The sequence below is a fragment of the Anser brachyrhynchus genome (assembly GCF_964034855.1).
Source record: "Anser brachyrhynchus genome assembly, chromosome: 2".
In the NCBI taxonomy this organism is placed as follows: Eukaryota; Metazoa; Chordata; class Aves; order Anseriformes; family Anatidae; genus Anser; species Anser brachyrhynchus.
Window position 1 is genome coordinate 152750276 of NC_137695.1, and position 23783 is coordinate 152774058.

Consider the following 23783-nt stretch of genomic DNA (forward strand, 5'->3'; position numbering starts at 1 on the left):
AGATGTTAGCAAATTGGAATTTTTATTTTTCTTTGGAGTTTCTTTCTGTGAATGGAATTAAAGTTGACTGGTTACAATTCTGACTTTTTTTTTAAGATAAAAAAATCTTTGTAAAGTTAGAATTGACAGAACTCTTTCAAGTTTATTTCCCGTGAACTTTGATAAGTCGGGATGTTGCTACTTAACCTCCAGTGAAAGTGTACCATTGGATTGCTTGGATTGCATGAATTAATGACATTTACTATTCAAGTGTTAGATGTTTCCATGTTGCATAAGGTGTTATTTGGTGCAGTGGCATCATAATAATAATCATAATGACCTAAATGAAGTTCTAGTGGAAAGACTTTTAAAAGAAAAGCCTCCTATTTGACTTTGTTTTCTCTGAGGCTAAACATTTAAATACTATAAAATCCTGGTTTCATTCTTAATGCACTATTTTACATTAGTCTTAGATGAAGCTTAATATTCATTATCCTCTTTTGGGAAATTGCTATCAAAGGCTTTTTTATCATATTTTGTTTTCCAGTTTGTCAAATTTGCCAACATCGAGGAAGACACACCTTCATATCACAGACGCTATGACTTCTTTGTGTCTCGATTCAGTGCCATGTGTCATTCATGTGACCACGATCCAGAAATACAAACTGAGTAAGTGCCTTACCATATGTATTGTAGAGAACTGGCTGGCTACAGTCTGTAATACAGTTTCTTATTATGATATTTGTTGGAATATTTCATTCCATTGGAAGAAAATGAAAGTCTGACTTTTAACTAGTACTGAATATTGTGAGTCTTAGGTACATAGAACTTTTAGAATGTCCAGGTGGAATTTTACCTGATTGATGCCTGCTGGATTGCATGGATTCTCTCCGGAAAGGCACTGCTTATTACTGTAAATGTGTGCAAGTTCCGTAACTCATTTGAGAAACTAATGGGGCTACTCATATGAATAGCAAAAATATATTTTGAGTCTGTTATTTGAGAATGATTCATTAAAATTGAATTTTATTAGACGTCTGTAGTATGATGCTGTGTGAAACTGAAATGCCTTCATGAATTTGTATTACAAATTTTTACATTATTATGTAACGCTACATTTTTTTAACTTCAGCTCCACCTAGTGATTTGTTCTTTATAGGAATTGTCAGTCAGTATTTAACTCCTGAGCATTTGAGAAAACCTTGTTTTTCAGACTATATGATTTGCATCTCTGCTGTACGCATTTTTTCTGTTTCCGTACATTAAATTGTTCAGCCAACTATGAAAAATCCATACACTGAACACTTACTCAACCCATGTTAGGTTAGCTGCAATGCGTAAAGATCTTCTTAGTTTGCAGTTTCAAAAATCTGCAAACTGTCTTTTCAAAAATAATATATTCTGTATTTTTAAGAATAAAGAAAATTAATACAAATTTCAGTCCTCCTTCAGTCTTCTGGTTCATTCCTCCTTATTTTTCATAATTCTCTGCCATCGTAGTTGTTGTCCTGTTGCTGTTTGCAGGGCTCTGATGTAAACATCTCTCTTAAAAAGATCTGTCTCTAAAAATATAGATGCTTACAACAGATGTTTTTCATCCTGCCTCCCCTGTTTCCATTTAGGAATATTATTCCAGTGAATGATTTTACAGGTTGGCTGCACAGATTGTTCTGGGAATAAGTGAAGGGATTTTGCTCAGAGACCAAAGGTAACGCAGACTTTCTGCTGGGGAGAGACCCTTCATCAGGGAGTGCAGTGACAGGACAAGGTGTAACAGTTTTAAACTAAAAAAGGGCAGATTTAGATTAGATATAAGGAAGAAGTTCTTGACAGTGACAGTGGTGAGGCACTGGCACATGTTGCCCAGAGAAGCTGTGGATGCCCCATCCCTGGAGGTGCTCAAGGCCAGGCTGGATGGGGCTGTGAGCAACCTGGGCTGGTGGGAGGTGTCCCTGCCCTTGGCAGGGGGTTGGAATTGGATGATCTTTAAGGTCCCTTCCAACCCAAACCATTCTGTATTTCTTAACCACATGTCACTGGTGAAGCTGGTGTATCACACATCTACTTCATAACTTAAGTTTCTTTCAGTATATTTATTTACCTGAAGCTGACAGTTGCAAAATAGTATTCATAAATGTTTTAAAGAGATTTCTGAGATTTTGCCTTTTAGGCTTAATGAAACTAAAACAGAAATAAAATATTAAACTCAGCATAAAACATTCCATAATAGGTTAGGATTTAAGATCAGTTCTGGATTATTTTTTTTAGAATTTCTTCTACCTTTGTTGCCCCTCACAAACGAGAGGTAATTTTAATAATGAACTAGAACATGGAATGAATCAAGATAAGATATAACCCTCATTCATCTGCCAAGTATGATCAACCAGTCCTAAGGGTACCTTAAAGTAACATACCTCAAAGGTATGATTATTATTGGAGGAAGAGAACTGTGGTAATCTTCTGATTTGCAGGTTATCAGTCTGCACTGTTGTACTTCAGTCTGCAATGCTGATATACCCTTAGGGTGGAATTCAATCCTAGTGTTGTAAGACTGCACACAATCTTGATTTAAATGTAGTCTCTGCTTTAATACCTATCTGGGCCTTGTTTAGAGGAAATAAATCTTTCCTGTATGTGGTGAAATATGGTGCTCTGTGCCGTCCTTCAGTACCTCAAACCTCATTTCTTGACCTCCTGCACAAGAGAGAGAGCATGAAATTAGTGCTAATAACACTCCCAATACAGAAGACATGGCCTTTTTTCCCATGTGTGTCAGTGGGAGATTTTACTCAGGTTAACGAAATGTGTAGTAATACAACTTTTTCCCATCATCGTAGACAGTTTGAATGCATCTCTTCTGAAATAGATCTTTAAAACAATGACTCCCCTCTATGAAAACCAGTCATTCTTGGAGTTGGCGTACTAGATTTGCTGTAGGTACTGAGGTAATTCAGCAGAACAAATGAGCTGTGATTCCAGATTACCATACTAGAAGCAGTTATCACGAGAAGTCAGTGTGTAGTTGATAGGGCCTAGGGTGTATTTCAGCTCCTCCTACAATGGACGTCTGTAGCTGTTGTTTATCTGCACAGCTTGAGGTTCCACTGGATTTACTGACTTGAATGCGAGCTTGAACGTCATCTAGACACGTAGTCAAATAATGTAGGTTTCTGAGTCTGAAACAGAATGTCACCTGGCAAGTGACATTTCCCTTTCAGCAGGGGAGCCTGCTGAAAAGCCACTGTATCAGCAAAACTTGATTACCTCAAGAATTAATAAGTAAAAAGGAACTAGAATCTGACAAAAGAAGAAAAAAAGAAAAGTTGCTTCATCTTAAATTCATATTGGAGATATTTGTAGGTGACAGTAGTTGCCTGTGTAAAATGTTTCAGTGATGGGATTTTGGAAGCTCTCTGTCTTAAATGTCAATCTTAAGGTTCTTAATATTGGAATCTTAATATTGAATACTGCACTATAGTTGTACTATAGGAGTAGCAAGTGCTTTTCTAGTTGTTTGTGTATCCTTTTCCTTTTCTGACTTACATGTAATACCATTAATATTGTATTGAAAGGTCTAGAAAGGCTAGATTCCTGATATTGGATCCTATTTGAATGCATGTGGATTTGTTCAAATATAGATGAAAAAGAGGGAGGTACAGTTTTAAGGTATTTATACATTTATATTTACAAACGTCAACTCGGAAGGTCATCTAGTGAATGTTGCAATGTAGTGAATTTGACTGAACAAAGGCGAGTGATACGTTGTCCATAGTGAAATTAAGATTTCCGTTTTGAGGGATTTATTTTCATTAAAAAAGTAAATTCAAATTTTAGCAAAGCTTCGCTGTGCTTATTTCACTTGATGTCTCTATCATCCTTTCTTCTACTTGGTTTTAATAAGTAAAATTCTACTCCTAGCCTTTATAATAATGCCTAATGACTATTATCACTTCCGAAAATGCTGTTTTGCCATACATTTCATTGTACACATTCTTCTTTTTGTCCAACAGAGTAATGAAAATAGCTAATAGCTAGACTAAGTCTTTCTTAGAAGTTGCATTAAATTTTCTTTTGTTGTTGATCAGTCTCTGTTAATTTAGTTCAAACAGTTTTAGAATGAAAGTGATGGTTTCTTTCGTGTGTCAGGCTTAAGCTGACAGAATTATCTTTTGTATGTTTTCTTGTTTTTTTATGACTGGTCATCTTCCATAAATCTTTAAAGATCTGTGATTAATCCGCAGTCTTAAATACACTTAACTGTAAGGACTTGATCACAGGGTTGTGGTAGCTCTTGCATCAACTGAGCTGTGCTAATTTCACATTTTTTTCAACACTGGTGTAGGTTGAAATTGCAGCTGATGGGTAGTAAATTCCATAGAGTTGATGAGTTTTTACCCAGAAATTTCCAAATTATTGCTTTTGAGGACTTAATGGAATTCTACCCTACATAATTGCTACTGTCTAACAGGCAGACAGCCATGCTGCAAGGTGCTGTGCTTCTCTTATTTCATAATTCCTTTTTTCCTTCCTTAGGATCCGAATTGCTGGAATCAGGGGCATTCAGGGAGTGGTTCGAAAAACAGTTAATGATGAACTTCGAGCAACTATATGGGAACCTCAGCACATGGACAAGATAGTACCATCATTGCTGTTTAATATGCAGAAAATAGAAGATGTTGACAGGTATTTTTATTCATGGTCACTGGTGTGTTTCTTGAGCAACCTTTTAGTTTTTATTATGCTAATCTTTTTCTTATTAGAGGAAATCACTACTGAAGTTTACTAGTCAAAGTGTTCTTGAAACTGATAACAGAGCTCTGCTTAACAGCTGTTAATGTTTTTTGTCTTAAAGTCTTTTCAACTGTCTGTATTTATAAGTTATATATAGGAGTATATATAACTTAATATGTAAGTATATATAACTTGTTCTGGCTTCTCTCAGTATAAAACCGTTCCAGAAGTTGTACATCCATGTTCACTTTTTAAGATTTGTAAACTCTGTTCTTGTAATATGATGCAGAGATCAGTAAGCACAAGTTTGTAGGTAACTCAAAAGATTTTTTCCAGTTATATTTTTTGAAAATTGAGGGTTTAATTCCTGTTGAGTCATCAGTAGCAACTGTCTGTTCTGTCTACAACAGTACTTAAGGTGAAGATTGAAAACTTCTTGATATGTAGGCACATATTTTCTGCTCTCAGTAGCTCCTGGGCATATTTACCTGCCAGGTTTGCTTTTAGAAAAGACATCTGTAATAACCAATGTTGAGGATTATGCCAGTTACCTTACTTTACAATAGAAATGTCACTTTATTTTTATCCATGTATTTGTGCATAAACACTATGTAGGTGTAAAATATGGTTAATGATAGCACTGGGAAATTTCCACATATCAAAACTAACTTGAGCTGTGCAAAAAAGCCTAAATGTTTGTGTCATGTCCACCCCTACCTGCTCCAAAACTTGCTGGGTAGGTTCAGCAGACTTCCTATAACAACATGCTTTTCATGCTTTCTTATGACACAGCTTCTGCAATCTGTCAGATTTTTTTTTTTCTTTTTTCATTCCTCAGCTTTACTTTTCTTTTTTTCCTGTCGATACCTAGCTCTTCTCTGAAGTAAACTTTCAAACTAAATAACCGAAATCGATATTTGTCTGTCTGTGCATTCTGTATCTATTTACTGCATATAACTTGGGGCCCATGAAGTACATGCAGAAATACCACTTCGATTTTACATCTGAAGAGAGATCTGAATAAGAGCCAAGGTTTCTGAACCTGCTCTTTGAACAAGTTTGCCTTTGCTTGCTCTTACAAAGCTTCTAGATACCCTTTCCTTCATTACCCTTTACAGTGCCTCCAAGCGTACATTATAAACCTTTATAAAGCCAAATTAACTACTGATGGAAAAACTGACTCAGGTGGGATTGGGATCAACCACTTAAAGCAGATCAGTTTATATCTACTGCAGAACTCATTTTTGTCATTTGTTTAGCAATGCAGTGGTGGTGGTGGAAAAACAAATCTGTTAAAAAGTGACTGTTAATTAAGTATCTGAACTGGCTTCTTGAAACTTTTCCTATAATGCACATTCAACAGAAGAAAAGACTAATGGTTTTCCATGTGGCAAGTAGGGGCCTTATATGATGCACATATGACAGAAAAGCTGAAAACAATATTTATAAATTGTTGATCTGCTGGCCTTGAATGATGTTAGAGAATTTCTCATTTTGTTTTATGTGACTTCATATTTGTGGACCACAAACAGAGGCATCTTGAAGAGTAGGAGTAAGAAGCATATTGTTCTGGCAGATGGAATCAAAGCATTATGTGAGAGCGCAGAAATTCTAGAAAATACCCCCTACTGAAGTCCACAGAAAATAACCATTTTTGGTTAAAGCTGAAGCACGCACATTTAAACTTTCCCTTAAATATCAGTGTAATTGTTACTTGTGGAACCTTCAGAGCTTAACTTAATATTCTGAGTATGTATCACGAGACACTTTTTTAGTTGAAGATTGAATTTTTAAACACCATTTTTAAAAGATACTTGTATTTGTGGTTTATGTGTCTGCATGTCTGAATGGATATTCTAGTGAGGTGACTGTCAGACAAATTTGCTTGTGTAACATATTCTAAAAATCAGATTACTTTTTTTACTTAGTTGCACTTCACTCCAACTTGTACTGCAAAAAAATTGTAATGCATACTTCAGTATAAACCTGAAAGACTCTTCTTCCCCCTTACACATTTTCTAGAAGATTCAGAACAGTCAATTATCTCCATTTATACACATTTCTAAAGTGTGGAAGGGATGGATGAAATGGGAAATTGAAAGGGTGTTTTCAGTTAGTTTGTAGCATATTCTTCACAATAACTGCAAAGCTAAAAGTGTCAGCCTTATTTAAGGCGTAAGGACACTTTAACACTTGATACAGACTTAAGGGTATATTAAAAGGATTTAAACTTAATGTTCATATAAATTCTGGTTTAGAGGTAGATTAGAATGTATTTTTTTCTCAGGGTAAGTGAACAACAACTGTGAATCATAGTCGAACACTTCTGTAGCTGCTCTGCTCAAGTTTTCCTTAATGTATCCCATCCCATCTTGGCCTATACTGGTTTTGTGGTATTAAAGCCTCAGCTGTGAGCTGTTGAGTCGTTCGGAGCCAGTTTTAGCTGGTGGTTAGATGTTTGCTTTAGAAACTTCTATACTTCAAAATGACCCTCCTTCCAGCTCCTTGTTGCCACATTTTCTTACAGAGATCACCCCCAAGAAGGTAGGTAGGACAGATGAAGGGAGTAGTCCCTACCCATTTCATTGCAATATGCATCTTATTCTTTCTTTATTAAGAAAAACCGCTTTTAATTTAAAAATGTAAAGGGGTCATTTTTATAATCTTTGTCTTTCATTTGTTAATGATGGAATGTTCATCAGTGAGAAATACTGAGAGCTAGCTGCTGTTAAAATTCAAAACCAAAATGTGATCCCTGCAGACAATGGAAGATCATTTTGAACATTCAAATGGTTAGAATGTGCAAATCTGAAGACTAAGATTTCAGACCAGGAAGCCTGGTTTGCAATTTTTTCTTGTAACCTATTCTGAGTAAGACTCCAAGCAGTACTAAGAAATCCCCTTCTGTGGAATTGCATATACAAACATGCAAAAAATAAGTTATTTTTACTGCCTTTTAACTAGAAATCTTCCACAAGTTAGCTCTGTGCTTTCTGCAGTTTGCCATCTTTTTTTTTTTCCCTCTCCTTTTTAATACTGCTGTGTTCTAGGGAATCTGTGTCAAAACAGCAATGAGAATGACAGTTATCCCTGCACTGTCATTTGTATCTCCTCTGCTCTGAGGAGGATGCCCATATGTCTACACCAGAGTACAGGGGAAAAAACAGAGATTGAAGGGCACAGCAGTTGGATAAAGCTGCAGTTTAAGTGGTGTTCATGGTGGATTATATACAGATTTTCATGCCATTTACAATTCTAATCACTGTGCATTTGTAAAAGTATTTCTCATTACTTAACTAACAGGGTGCCTGGGGCTTTTCTTATTATTAAAATCTGAGGAGCTAGCACTGTTGTAACGTCTGAAAATCTGACTTCATCAAAGGCAACAGCTGTTATTTTTTTTTATACTGCAATTTTTAGATTGCAGTAGTCTTGAAATACTAGGAGATCTTTTCCTTTTAGAAGATCTTACAGCATACAGATGTTACATGTTAATTTGACTCACAGCATCTCAATATTTAACTTTTTATAATGTTATAATGCTGTGGTGATGCCAGAGTGAACATTGCATAAGCTGATGCTTAATGAATGTTCTTCTAGACGTATTTAATGTGCAGGCTTGCAGACTTTAGTGTACTGATTTCTGCAGTCTTGAAAAAATAAATAAAAAACACATTTCCTAATGCATAGATGCATAATTTTAATGTAGGTGAGTGAATTCTCACTTAAGTTTCTAATATGTGTTTTGTGTTTTAAAAAAAAAAAAGTAAACAACAAAAAAAAACTTGCCACCTGTAGGTAGAGAACTTGTCAATAAGTTATATTGCACCTTAGTGGGAACCATTTTCTTTCTTCTTATACCTCCTGTTTCTGAAATGATCAATTTAAATGAAACATGGGTGGTAGCTTAATAGTATGATGTGTGAAGCAGTTAAGTTCAGAAATATATTTCATTTGCCTTTAATTTTCTGACATAACTCAGGTCTCTGTGTGCTGAAAAGGGCACTTGGATAGGCAGAGGAAAAGAAAGGATAGCCAAATAATAATAAGCAACATTATAAAGGCTTGCATCAAAAATGAGAAGTGGCAGACTGGAAACTTTTCTAGAAAAGCTCCACCGTTCACTGCTTATAGTGCAGGTGCTAATTTTAGGTTTTGCAATGCGAGGACAGGCTGTTACCTTCAAAATTCAGTTGTAGAATTTGGGCCTTGGCTGGTTTTAGTTTGTCCAAGACACAGCATGGCTACTCTAGTTTTGCTTCTTGTGTCTATATTCTCTCTTTTCTCAGTACTTTTACTCTCTTTCTGCTGTGTTGATTTTAAATAGTCGACCTAATTCCCAGTCACCAAAAGAAAAGAAATAATTGCAAATGGCAGTGTTTGAACTTTAAGAAAGCTTGGTTATTGGTACTGTCAGTACTACAAAACATTAAAACTTTGTTTTGTACTGCAGGATTTAAGTTGTAAGTTGAAACTTCCGTATGAAATCAAGTTGCTATTTGCTGATTTTAATTCTTCCATAATTTACAAGAATTTCTATTTCGGATTAAGGCATTCATTGGGGGTATTTCAGTGCCTGAAGAAATAGTAGCTTTGCTAATAATAAATTCTCTTCACGCCCATAGCTTTTTCTCTCTCTCCCATCGTGTTATCATTTCTTACTGTTCTTTACTATCAGTAAATTTTCTATGATTGAAATAACTGTGGTATTAGCACCTTATAAAGGAAGATCACAATTATTTCAGTCATTTAAAGGACAAATTTCTCTGCAAAACTTCATGTAGATAACACCCTTCAATGTGTGTTTTTCTGATGCAAAGTGTGATGGTCTATATTTTGCATTGCTGTTATTTATTTTCTTACTGAAGAAGTCAGTTGTTATATTGTTTACAATAATCCAGTAAAGGTTTTTGCAGTAAGGGACAGGAGAATTCTCCTTCAGCAAGGGCCACCTTTATAAACACATAATGGAGAAATTAACATCAGTATCTTTATCTTAATATTTCCAAATATGGATATGTCTATGTTACTGGTAACATTCTATGTGATAAACATAATCTGTGTGATAAACATGGTCCAGTTGCCCAAAAGCATCATAAAGGTGAAGAATTCAACTTGACAAAGCATTATGTTTAAGTAAGGTGAAACATTAGAGCTTTGTGTACTGATGCAGACTCTAAGAAATAGCTCCTATGCTTGCTTTTGAGTCCTTGTGGTGGGTTAGCCCAGGCTAAAGGCCAGACTCCTACCCAGCTGCTCTTTCACTCTCCTTCCTCAAAAGGACAGGGAGAGAATAGGATGGAAAAGCCTTGGATTCAAGATAAACACAGGCAGGTAACTTAATTTACCAGTTACCGTCATGGGCAAAACAGACTTGATTTGGGGAAAAGTAATTTAATTTATTGCCAATTAAAGTAGATTTGGCTAGTGACAGACAAAACTAAAAATAATAAAAAATAATTTTAAAAAAAATTCTCGTTCCCCCATCATTCCTGCCCCCTGCCCCAGCAGGGATGGGATGGGATGGGATGGGATGGGATGGGATGGGATGGGATGGGATGGGATGGGATGGGATGGGATGGGATGGGATGGGATGGGATGGGATGGGATGGGATGGGATGGGATGGGATGGGGGCTGCGCTCAGCCCCCCCAGCCCCTCTCGGCCGCCCCTTCCTCCTCACCCGTGGCCCTGCTCCAGCGGGGGCCCTGCCCCGGGCTGCAGCCCTTCAGGAACACCCTGCTCCCGCGGGGGCTCCCCACGGCCACAGCTCCCTCAGGAAATGTCCCCCTGCTGCGGCGTGGGCCCTCCCCGGGCTGCAGGGTGGAGATCTGCTCCAGCGGGGGCTCTGCAGGGCTGCCGGGGAATCCCTGCTGCCTGTGGGCCTGGAGCCCCTCCTGCCCTCCTCCTCCTGGGGCCTGGGCCCTCTGCTGCTTCTCCCTCGCCCTGGGCCTCCTCCTCGGCCTGTGCCCGCTCTGCCCTTTTGGAAATCTGTTTTCCCCGAGGTGCCGCCAGCTTGGTGCTGGGCTCAGCTGGGCCCTGCCATGGGGCCATTGGAGCCACCACAGAGGCCCTGCAGCCCCTGGCCAGCACCTGGGCATGGGCAGCCAGCACAGTCCCCTCCATAGTGATGTTTGTCACCTTCTAATTGATTGTCCCCTAATTTCTACATTATCTAGTTAGAGGTAACTGTGTGGGTGACAGTGTTCTAATTAGTTTGATCAGCTTTTTTTTTTTTTTTTTTTTTTTAACTTGCAAGCCATCTGTTTCTGCAGAAATATTAAGAGTTTTATTTAACACCCACCCACATAGTATGGATTCAGTAGTGGGCAGGTGAATGAGATCATTAGTCTGAACAAAATAAGTAAGATTCTGCACATCTCTTGCCATGGTCTTCATTTCTCACTTATAATGGGCAGTATTTAATCAAAATACGAGTAACTAGTCACATCAGTATTATTAGCCATTGTTTTTGCCACATACGTATTTACTAATATAGTGCACAGTACTGGGTAAACATGAAGGTCTATATGGTCCTGGTGTTAAATAATAAAATGTTTTAATCAGAGTTCTGTTTTTTAATGCATATTTGTTACATATGCGTGTTGATTCTAGCCTGGATCAACAGTTTGACAGTGGACAACAGTGTTGCAGTGAATGTTGTAGAACCAAGAGGATGTATGTTAAGGAAGATTAGTATTAATCAGTAGTAACTTGAATGTTATTTTGTCTTATTTCAGCAGAACTGGCCCTCCATCCTCTCCTACAGGAGGAGAGAAAGAAGAAAATCCTGCTCTGCTGGCTGAAAACTGTTTCAGAGAACTGTTGGGGAGAGCCACCTATGGAATTATGAATAATGCTGTCAGACCAGTTTTTGCGTAAGTTGGAAATTCATGGAAGATCTTAAGACATTTTCAAATTTCATCCTCTAATTATGTTACATTAATTCCTTCCTTCTTTTCAACCTTTAGGATTCTGCTCGTTTTTTCCATATTTCTTCAAAACTTTGCCCTTTCTTTAAACTCACCTCCTTGCTGACTCTCTGTTAACTTGAAGATAGATGTGAGTCCCATTCTGCTGATTTCAGAAGTGTAGTGTAATGATTTGGATGGGTTGTTGCCATAGCTGGCATTTCTTTATAGGGGGAAGCTGTTTGTTCCTAAGTATTGATGACTGTCAGTAAGAGAGAAACCAGGTTGCACAAAGGAGTACTGTGCCCAGATTAATAAAGATTTCTACTTTCTTGCATTTTTTTCCAAGACCCATTTTGATATTCTGTGAAGAATGTTTTTAACAGCTTAGTTACCAGAGAACGGCAGATGTGTACACGGTGTGCACATTATACACAAATGCACCTACAAATTTTTGCTGGTATGTTAACGATCAAGTCCAGCATCTTTCTGTTTTGTTCTTGGCATTTTCCCAGTTGTAGCCTTAAAAAAAAAAAAGTGTGTTATGGAAAAAAAGCTTCAAACATTAATGTAACTTAAACCTGCATCTTTCACCTCTGCTAGTATCTTCAAAGTAGACATCTCAGCAGAAATCTTTGAAGGAAGCTGTAAGCACAGTGCTGCTACTTTCAGGTCGTGTCTTTTCCTGGTCGTGAGGAGGGCTGCCTGGTCCTTCCTGTAGATCTTCAAAATACTCATCTGTTATGGGAATACCTGCTTTTAGGTGGTGTAGTTCTTGCTACAGACTCTAAGGATGTGATTCATACACTATAAGACTTTCAGGCTACTGAAAGCTATTTTCAAGTTACTACTATTAAGCACAAACATGAATGCAAACTGAATGTAGGGAAGTTCATTTACTAAATGAGGGCAGAAAGCTTTTGTAACTACTTGTTATTCTCCCAAAAGTATTGAATGCGAAGAACCATGGTATTATCCTTCTTTCCAAGTGCATCCATTATACCGGTCCAATAAGAGTTTAACTATTGCAAAGTAAAGTATTATAAAGTTTCCATGTTTTCCTGCATTTCAAAATTCCATTCCTCCAGAATACCAGCCCAGCGAGGTGAACCTTTAGGTACTAAGCAGCCTGGATGGACTATCTGGAACTATATTGCAGCTGTTTTCTTACTGCTTTTAACTTCTTCTTAGGGATGTATTCCATAATTTGTCAGGACATGCTGTCCTGGAAAGTCTTTGTCTTTTTTGGTCATTATTTTTCTGTTCAATTTCAGGAAGAATAGCCAAATAAGTACATCTTTTTGTAAGTAACTGCCGTAAAGAATTAGTGTTTTTAAGGAACAAGAGATGTGAAAAATGAAGTTTCCAAGCTCTGCTTTTCCTGAACAAAAACCTAGTGCTGTATCTAATCAGCTTCACTTTGTGAATGAGCAGAACTGATAAAAAGAAAATTTGATATTAGGCCATTGCACTTTTATCTGATTTGAAAAAAAAACAGACTTAATATATTTATATGTGATTAGGAAACAATTTCCTTTAGCAGTTTTCAACAGTTGGACAACTTCTTAAAAAGTGCTGGAAATAAAGGTAAGGCCACTTATTATGGTGATAGCAATGAAGATGCAGGTTCAGTTCCTCACCTGAAGGCTTGCTTAATGTGGCACTGAAATATTAGACACGTGTTTTTTCCATCATGAGGCTGAATACATTCTAAGATTGAAGGATTAAAATTAATAGAGTTGAAATCTGAAGTCTCGTGGTGTGGGTTTAGAATGGCCTCTGTTCTCCTTGCCTTTGGCAGAAAATCTCTATTGTTATAATTTTCTCTATGTTTAGTATCTAGTAAATTTCAAAATCTGTTTTTTCATGAAATCTGAGAGGCCTATCTGGCAAACTGCTTCAAAACACTTTAAAGTTTTCTATTAATAAGATATGAAAAAATGTATTTTATGTCTACAGTCACAAGTTATTTAGACTTACAAGAAATTTAGAATGAATTTTCAATGGTGAGTAGATGAGGCAGCTCCAGAGAGATACAGAAATCTAAGACAAACATCTTCCCAAGTATAACAAGTTACACCCTGTTTACTTCACTGTATTTCCATTCTTGTGCCAAATCATCTGTGCAAGGGTTTTGAATATTATCAAAAGGCTGGTGTTCCGTGCTCATTCAGCAGATCTGATGCATGAGATTTTGTTACATATACCTGTACAGGCTTCAGTTCTGCTTTTTAATCATCAGTATTGATTTATCATTTTCTACTGTAAGGATTGCTTTCATTGGTAATTGTTAATGTGTGTGAATTTAGGATCTGTTAGTTGCTCTCACTTCATAAAATAGTAATTTGCACTAGTGGTTCTGCTGTTGCTTTTCGTTTGGGAACTCTAATAATGCACATTTGCTATATACATGCAGCAGGTCTTAATGGAAGGCAGATTTTGACATTTGTTAATCCAGCATTAAAATGTTTTTCAATTTTACTTAGATATTCTTTATTGAAAGAGCTATGATTGGGGGAAAAATTAGGCAAGATGTGTCTTGATTTTAGCTAAACTAAATGTATCATACTGAAAATGTCATCTGTGGTCTTTTTCAAAACCATAAAACTACATTGAATACACTGCCTGCATTATGACATGTAAAATATATCACCTATGTGAATCTAATATTCCTTTTCTTAGAAGGAAAATTCCAGTACAGAAAGTGTGTTGTCCATTCAGCTATTACATAAAACATTAACTTAGGCTGTCATATTCCCCCTGCTGTCTTCCCATCAGTTCAGCTACATGAAGCAGCTAACGTTTTGCCTTTCTGGAAGAAGAGAACTGTATGTCTTGTTTTGAGAGGGAAGTTGTTTTTAAACAAACAAACAAAACCAACCTTGATTTAAGATGTAGTTGACCATGATCTGTTTGAATTGACCTTTGGGACAGGTAAAGAAGTGCTGTCAGGTGTAAAAGAGAACACATACGAACCTAAAAGATCAAAGGATCAGTTCCAATCAGAAAAATATAGTGGGGAATATGATGTTGTATTTGTTGAGACAACAAGAAAATAGGTTAGCTAAAATATGCAGTCATGTACAAGTAATGATGGACCCTACTGGAATGGTATTAGGGAGAAAAAAGACATGAATAAACATTGTGATCTGCAAAACCTTGAAGGTTAGAAAAAGGTAATTTTGTATGTCTTTCTGACGCCAAGGTAGGATTAAATACACTTGTGTGTTTGGAACGTACACAAGAAAGGTAGCCATCGCCAACGGGTAGTCCAATTTAATAGTTAGTAATGCAAATATGCTATTATCTTGTCAGGCCAGCTTGAAATTTACACCTTTAAAATTATTGGAAATCTTATTGCTATAGGGATTTGTATTAGCGGTATGAAATATGTCAAAAAGGCAGTACATTTTCTTAGCTCTGCAATGGACAGAAAGATAATCTAGGGCATGAGAGGGTGGTTCTGCTTTTGCTGGTTTATTCAGCCTTGAAGGAGACCTGTGTAGGCTGCTGGGTCACTAGGCTGGCAGCAGCTGGCCACTGAGTTAATTGAGACCTCCAGATTCTGAGTAGAGTAAGTTAAAGCATCCTGTCAATCCCTCTGTGTTCAGAGTGCTTACTTCTTTCACCTGTATGCGTTCAATTTTGTTATTCTGAAGCATCATTAGATATTTATTACGGGCTTTGGCAAAGGTCAAACCAAAAGTGATTCAGTAGCTAAGATACCTATTTAGAAATATTGCCGAAATTCAGTTTCTGTAAAAAAGTTTTTGTTGTTGTTGTTTAACTTAAATCATCCTGATGAAAAGGCATCCCTAATTGCTTTTTCCATTCTTCCAAATTTAAAAATGCACTTATTTTTGTCATGCTTTTCCATAGCCCCCTTTTTGGAAAAGCCGACACGTCCTACCGATACCTTTCAGCACGGTGCTTAAGCTGTGTTTCCTGTCTTTGCTTGTAACTGACAAAGTTTTTAGTCAGTGGTTCTGTTCACATTTAAGTAGAGGCAGGTACTTTTATTGTTCTGATTTTGTTTTGGCATTTCTTGAAGACAGTGTTGTGAGTGAAATCCTTTGGAATTGTATGGGAATATATACACAGAGAATAGTTCTTTTAATTTTTGGTTTCCAAATATGTTATTCTTGAGACCTCTTTGAAAATGAGAATAGCTATTAGGGTCTTTTCTGGATGTAACATTCATCTTTTTGTGACTCCTGATTGAAAAGAAATTCTTTATCTTACTTGAACTTTAAGTTTGTCAAGGTGCAAACCATGTCTTAACCATCTTCTTCAATCTTTTCATATAAATGTGCATGTAATATCATGTCCATTTTTATGCATGCACTTTGAATGCAAATGGTATATTCTGTATAACCTTGGTATGACTAAGATTGCTTAAATTTCTGAAAGCAGATCAGATTTGGTTATGGGAATTTGTGTTACAGCCAGATGTTTTGCTATTAAATATTAAACCTTGAGAACAAATTATTTTCTGAAGTCCCAGATTTCTCACCTAGTTAATAAGTCATTGTTTAGAACCTACATGTAAGGAAATAATCCCTCTGAGGTGAATTTTTAGTAAACCGTAAGGGAAAACATTTAATATTGTACTGGGCTTACACGGCAAGGCTTTGCTAGTGTGGGAGCTGAAGGGTGGCTATAACCTGGAGGAGGCTGCGGCCCATGGAGAGCCCCCGCAGGAGCAGGCCCCGGGCCGGAGCTGCAGCCCATGGAGAGGAGCCCACACAGGATCAGCTTCAGAAGAACTGCATCCTGTGGGAAGGGCCCCGTGCTTGAAGCAAGGGCAGAAAATGAGGATGAAGGAGCGGCAGAGCGCTGGGGACTGACCATGATCCACATTTTCCTGTGCTATTTAAGCGGAGGAGGTAGAAAAGGATGGAATGGGGTGGGGAGGGAGGAGAGGAGGGAAACGTGTTTTTAGTTTGCTTTTAGTTCTCACTGCTCAAGTCTGTTATCAGTAGTCTGTAAATTACACTGATCTCCCTTATGCTGTTCCTGTTTTGCTTGTGATGGTGAGCAGTCTCCCTGTCATTATCTCAACTCATAAGCTTCATATTTTCTCCCTGCTGTCTTTTTAAGGAGGGGGAGTGAGAGAGAGGCATGGTGGTGCTTAGCTGCCCATCAGTGTCACACCTCTACAGTTACGTGTGTGGAATGTCATTATTTCAAATCTCTTTTTTTTTTTTTTCATAGGCATTTAGACCATCATAAGCTATGGGATCCCAATGAATTTGCTGTTTCCTGCTTCAAAATCATCATGTATTCTATACAGGTAGGGTTTTTTCAGGGTTTGCTTTCCTCACATACACATTTTGAGTACATGGGTTAAATGCTTACTTCACCACAGTAATGCTAGATAGTAGATTAAGTCAATGAATCCAGAAAATCCATTTGCATAATTCCTTAATATTAAACTTTTCAAATAATAACCTAATTGCGCTTTGTGATCAGAAGTTATTTTACCAGTGGGCAACTGCTGTTGTCTGTTGCAAAGCAATCAAAACCTGACTCTTGGATTGTGTAAAGCACAGACACCCAAAAGATAAAGTCATGAAATTCCAGCTTTGTAGAAGAAAGCAGAGTTTACTCAATGTTTGTATCAACAATGCATTTCTGTAAGATCAGCAAAGTCCTTGAACTGCAGTTAGCTGAATTAAGTAGTATGTCATGCATCCCCTGTTCTTGCAGACACTCCTAGATACCTGAATACCGTAAGCGTTTATGTGCTGGGCTGCATGGATCTGTGTGGTATCACGTGTTATGGTAGTTTTGTTAGTCCTTATTTAATCATGAACTGAAATTTAAACAAAGTTGTAAGAATGTTGTAGAATAGGAACATGGTGGTGACTATAGCTGAATAGTGTATGAGTTTATTCTTTATTAAAGTCACAGATGAAGCTTTTTTCTCATTTTCTCTTCTTTAATAGGCACAGTATTCCCATCATGTAATACAAGAAATTCTCAGACATCTTGATGTTTGCAAAAGGGATTCACCACGAGTTCGTGCTGGCATTATTCAAGTTCTTTTGGAAGCAGTTGCAATAGCAGCTAAAGGATCAATAGGTAAGTCTTACTAAAATAATGGCATCAGCCAAAAGATAGATTTGAGGGATGGTGTTTGTTTCTGTTTGTTTTCAGACTATTAAAAACATGTATTTTGGAGAAGGCTTTGTGTATATTAGTTTTTTTCCTTCTTTGTGCTGATAAAACTTGCTTGAAATCTTACTCCATTTACAATTAGTCAAATGTACTTGGTCATTTGACTGCTAATGGGTGTATAATCCTTTGCATCGAAAAAAACAGTAGATTTATTTTTACAGCCTTGAGAAAGACAGGAATTTCTTCTTGATAAGAAGTCGCAAAGTCTTGAGGGAACTGTGTGTGTCTACAAGAAGTCAAGATGACTGCTGCTTTGTGATACAGCTGATATGAGAGGACCAGTAACAAAGGAATTGAGAGGATCAGTAACAAAGGAATTGAGAGTAGAATGATCTTGCGGAATTTTACCTTAGTAACTATGAAGCGGCTAAAATAAGGTCGATTACATCGCTTAAGGTAGTATAGTTCCACGAAACTAGAGTATTTTTTAAGATCTGTACACACGTGTACTTCTCTGCTGTTGTTTTTCTCCGGTCTTGTGCTGAAACATTATTGCTGTAGTTCATTAACTTGTGTCTGAGTTAGACCCACAAGTACAAGACCCACTTACACACAGAAATGAAACTTGTGAAGGCTTTTATCATATTATGAGAAGAGCTCGTTATTTGATCCAATAAATGGAACTGGATTTTAATAACAGGTTTTAAATAACAAATTCAGGGGCAAGCTCATACAGTTTAACCCATTGTTGACTCAATTTCAGCAGCCACATACTGTTTCTCTGTAGAATTTGTGGGGTGATTTGACTCCAACCAACAGTGAAACACCTACACAGCCAGTTGCTCACATCCCTCTCCCCCAGGACAGGGAGAAAATAGCAGAAAGGTGAGAAGTCTGATAGATCAAGATAGTAACGGTTTATAGGTGAAGCAAAAACTGCATGCACAGGCAAAGCAAAGGAATTTATTCATTATTTCCCATCTGCAGGCAGATGTTTAGCAAGTCTCTGGAAGCAGGGCCTTAGCATGCATAACGTAAGTTATGTGGGAAGACAGCTAGCATACCAGCAAATGTCACTCCCATTCCTTCTTCTCTCCTTGAGCTTTTCTGGCTGAGCTTGACATCGTATGGTGTGTAATACCCATACCAAAGGGGTAACTTTGGTCAGTTTGTGTTAGCTGTCTGGGTTGTGTCTCTCAGTTTTTTGCATACCCCCAGCCTACTCACTGTTGAGACAGAGTGGGAAAAAGAAAAAGCCTTGATGCTGTGGAAGCACTGTTCACCAGTAGCCAAAACACTGGTGTGTTATCAACACTGTTTGAGTCAGAAATCCAAAGCATGGCACCACATGGGCTGCTATGAAGAAAGTTAACTCCATTCCAGCCAGACACCATACAGCTTGATAGTAATGGATTGTGCACATACACCTGATTGCATTTCCCAATTCTGAAGTAATTTCTAAAATATCAGGATGTAGGCACACTTCAAAAGTTTATCCCTAGGCTGTATCCTTCAAACAGTGAATTTCACTTGTTCTTCCCTGATTAATCTGATTTCTCTTGAAAAAGCCTCAAAAGGCTAATTTTCATTTTCTGAAGGCATCTTTCCCTTGATGAGTGCAATGGTTGTGTGTTGTTTCCAGGTCCAGCAGTTCTGGAGGTTTTTAATACCTTACTGAAGCACTTGCGCATCAGTGTTGACTTCGAGTTGGGCGACAGGCGCAGTTCAGCAGGAAGTGCCTCTTTCAGCACAGCCTCCAAGGAGAGTGATGAGAGGATTGTCCAGAATGCTATTATTCAAACAATTGGTGAGTAATGAGGGTATCACAGGCTCCCTTTTTAAGTTCTTCCTCCCACCCTTTTCTCCATGAGGAGGTACTAAAACCGAGCTTGAATTGAAAAGGAATAAAGTTGAGTGGTACCTCTCTACTTGCGTCTAAATCACAGGCTCACTTTACAGAATAGGCTTCTGAAAGACTGTCCTTATAATTGTTAACTGAGCAGGCATCCAGGAAGCTCAAAGAAAATTAAAATGCTGGTGGACGTGCAGTAAATGCGTTAGTTACATTATTATATATCCATTGAAATATAGACATCATTCTGTACCTTTGGTACAGCACTAATACTAGTCTGTTCATGAAAATAATCTGGCAAGTTGTATGAAGTAATGCAGTTTTGTAGGTACTACTTGAAAGCTTGTAGAAACCAGTGTTAAAACACAGCAAGAGTGACACCCAGTGGCCAGTTGTGTTACCATGACTTAACTGTAGTACTTCTATCATAGAATCATGGAATGCCTTAGGTTGGGGAAAAAACCCTTTTATGCGCAACGCTCAAAATGATAGCAACAGTGTCTGTAAATGACTTCATAAAAATAGGCTCCCTCATTTTTTTCAGATTTTTCTCTCTGTTTAATGATATATATTGCAGTGTATTTATGATGTTTGCTTGCAGTGCCCTTTGCATTCCTCCTTGTTCTTTAAGTATCTTAAATTCTATTCCCTAGGCTGTATCTTTGCTCATTCCTTCCAGCTTTCTGGAGCAGTAGCAAATATGTAGTAGACTGTTTCTCACTATTACAATAAAATTCCAAGGTAGTTTTTTAAAAAAATAAAATAAAATTATAGTGTCTTTCTAATTCTATCACAGTTGCATTTACACTATTGCATAGTGGTAGTCTTAAGTAAAATAGTTATAAACCTGTGAGATCTGTTAGCAAACCCATACTATTTAATGGTGTCATAAGAACAGACTGAAGTAGTAACACTGTGTTCCACAAGAAACACTTACAATTCCCCACTAGTTACAGGCAAGGGTTGCCACGTGTTTAACTTTTCAGTGATATATTTAAGAGTATGAGATTAGAAAATATTAAAATTCAAAGAAGAAAGTGTCATGAAAAAACACTGTATGCCATTAAGTAGAAATGAACATGTGAATATTCTGCCCTAAAACAAATCATAGTTAATTTCAAAAGATAGACCCAGATAGAATAAACATTTTATGTTTATTATGTATTTATTATGTACATTACAATGTACATGTACATTATTATGTTTGATTATGTACATTATATATGTTTATTTATGTTCTATTTTGACTTTGTAAATGAATTCCTTGTATAAATAAGTTTTATCTTTTAAAGAAGTCCTGTATTTCTTTTTTTGGTCTGTGAATTCATCCTTCTTTTTTTTTTTTTTTTTTTTTTTTAAGGATTTTTTGGAAGCAATCTCCCAGATTACCAGAGATCAGAGATTATGATGTTCATTATGGGAAAAGTACCTGTTTTTGGGTCAACTTCACAGTCACTAGATACAAGTCACCTTGGGTTTGTATGAATTCCTATATTTTTGAATTTCTAATTAAAAATGTAAATTTTAGAATGCTGAATAAGAAGTAGGAGAAAAAAGAAAAATTAAATGCAAATTCTCACTCATTGGGGCTATATTAAATGCCATAGAGAAACAAAACAAGCATAACATCATCAACATGTCTTCAGGCGTATCACTAATAGAAAATACTTGATTGAAATGCAACTTATTTTGCACTAAAATATTTTTGAACTCCATATCTCTACAAATATTGCTGAAATTACCTACTTAATGGCCTGTCAGTTCCATAACTTCTTAAATGTATGTTTTCTGAATGAGGAAAATTGAACTCTGACTACATTTTTTCAAATAGCTGTGTAATTTACGCACAGGTTTTGCTTTCTTTTCATTCTGTATAAACTGATTTCAGATTAAGAAATTGTAGAAATTACAGTGAATTTGTTTCATTTTAGATTTACCTTTTTTGTTAAGAAATAGGAAAAAGATACAGGTGGGCAGACTCCTGTAATAAATAGCTGCCATACTAAGAAATAATACTTTATTTTTTTTTCTGTAGCTTTAATGTTAATGTTTAAAGCTTCTTTTCCTTAATATGAGGAAAGTAACTGAAAGGGTTACCTCTGTTCTGGCCAAGTATTCGTGGATACTTTGTACCACATATCCTTTTCTAGCAGTCTGATCCCCCTACTAGCTTAAAGTCACTGTCATTCTTCTGTTTTCTTGGTAGCTTTTCATATACTTTAAAAAGAAAAAAAATACTGTGGCCCTGCAGTATGGGTGGTAGTGCTTCATAGAAGACAGGAATCTGGCCGTGCCAGGCAGTTAACATGGAAGGCATTTGAAATACGGATCGTTTTAGAATTTTGTGCTTGGACTGTCAGTTGCAGGGGTAGAGTCTTTTAGCTTTACATTTTTTCTTGATGGGACTCTCTGTAAACATGGGACTGAGCAGTATGGTGTGTATGTGTCATTCTGAAGAAAGGCTTTCTGACTGATGATAGTCTTGCGTTACTTACCTGGAAATTTGTTTTCTGCTACACAAAACATTTGAGTAATGCTGCAAGTGGATATAGCCAGGGTTATAGCCAGTGGAAATGGAAGTTTCTACTGTTACGCAGGGGCCAACTTTTTACTGCTAGAGGCTTGCGCTTCCCTTACACTGGTGGACAAAGGGGTTTGCAGATCAAGAGTCTATATATTTTTTACTTTCTTTAAAGACTGCCTTTGAATAGAGCACTTTATTCCAATTACACTTTTATTTTGTAAGATCTTGCAAGGGCAGCACAACGTGGCTATAATACTGATAGTTATTTAACTTCTTTTAGTACTAACAGATGGAAAACAAGAAGAGATGAAGAACAGGTTAACTGGTGTTTTGCGTGGCTTCCTGTGGTTCCTTTCATGTTTTTTTTTCCTGCTGATTTTGCAGATTACTTTTTTTCAGACTCAGAGTTTTGGAGGGAAAATGGTTCTGGTTTCTTAATAGCCTCAATTACATTTTAAGTCTGAAAACATTCTGAGCACTGATGCCTATGAAAATAAAGTCAAGCATGTACCGATTGAGCACTGCAGGTACACAGAGATTTTAAAATGGAACATGAAGATCTGGGTCTGGTTCACATATATCATTTACTATTGTTTCAATTGTGTACGTGTGTTTGTTATTTAAGGTTTGCTCTAAGTGTCCCATTCAAAAATGCCTAGTTGCTGCACCTCATTTGGAGATATTTTCCTCTTACTTGTGGCCATCCTGCGTCCCTTCCAAGACTACTGTATTCAGTTGTCGAAAAAGCAGTTGCTAGAATGATGTTGTAGATGAGTAGAATAATATTTTGAAGCTATGCAAAGAACTGATTTTCAACTTTTTTTCCCAATTGTAGGGATTTGGGAACTAGGAGGATTCAAATCATGTTATTGAGGTCTTTACTTATGGTAAGCCTTCTGTATTCAGTGTGAGCATACAGTATTTTATTTTCTGTGTATATTTATACATATAAGTACAGTATTTCAAATTTGTCTTATGAAATTTAACATATGTTTGTATTAAATAGATCAGTAGTTCTACTGAGAAAAATTGTGACAGCATTTTCCCAACATGGCTTAGAAGCAGATCAGGAAATATGTCTCCATCTCTTAGAGCGCTTTAGTGAGTATCAGTTACAATTGGATCTGCAGATCCAAAAGAATATCACAAAGTAGGTTGAGCTGACTTCTTCTGCTAGCAACATCAAAGTGAAATCACTTTTGTCTATGGCATTATAAAGGCTGTAATTAGTGAAATGACTAATATTTTTAAAAGTGTGGGAATGGATGCCTATCTCCAAGGCTTTAAAGCCTCAGGCACCATTGTTCTTTCCTTCCTAGTATTTCCCAAATTTCTTGTAAGCTACAACTAAATGTTTTATCATAATTACATTTTTCAAATGTAAACCTTCAAAGAGTATTTCTGAAAATTGCCAGTGTCATCTTTGAAGCATTTTATTGTGAAGGACTGAAATAAAGAGAAACACCTCCTAGTTTAAAGACACAATTTATCTGTAGTTCCAATGCAGGTTTTATGCAAGTATGTACTGGGAGGGGTTCATTCACTAGTTCTTTTTGCAGCATTAATGATGAACAACATACAGAGACGTTATTTAATTCACAAAGAGTTAAGCACAGATAAATTCTGTCCATTGTGTTAGATTGCATTATCTTAGAGATCCAGGACTG

The 23783-nt window shown here is 36.9% G+C and overlaps 1 protein-coding gene across 8 annotated transcripts in view; it reads left to right on the top strand.

The window, feature by feature from the left end:
* The window catches only part of EFR3A (EFR3 homolog A), an 83257-nt gene that overhangs the window by 35239 nt on the left and 24235 nt on the right, over positions 1-23783 (top strand). For 6 of the 8 annotated variants that reach the window (XM_080581840.1, XM_080581839.1, XM_080581842.1 and 3 more), the window contains 8 exons: positions 527-648; positions 4513-4662; positions 11450-11587; positions 16835-16913; positions 17569-17704; positions 19383-19547; positions 20953-21067; positions 22952-23003. In XM_080581840.1, the coding sequence (XP_080437966.1) occupies positions 527-648; positions 4513-4662; positions 11450-11587; positions 16835-16913; positions 17569-17704; positions 19383-19547; positions 20953-21067; positions 22952-23003 (957 nt within the window). The remainder of the gene's footprint in view (positions 1-526; positions 649-4512; positions 4663-11449; positions 11588-16834; positions 16914-17568; positions 17705-19382; positions 19548-20952; positions 21068-22951; positions 23004-23783) is intronic. The other 2 variants (XM_080581841.1, XM_080581837.1) reach the window with 1 other exon arrangement.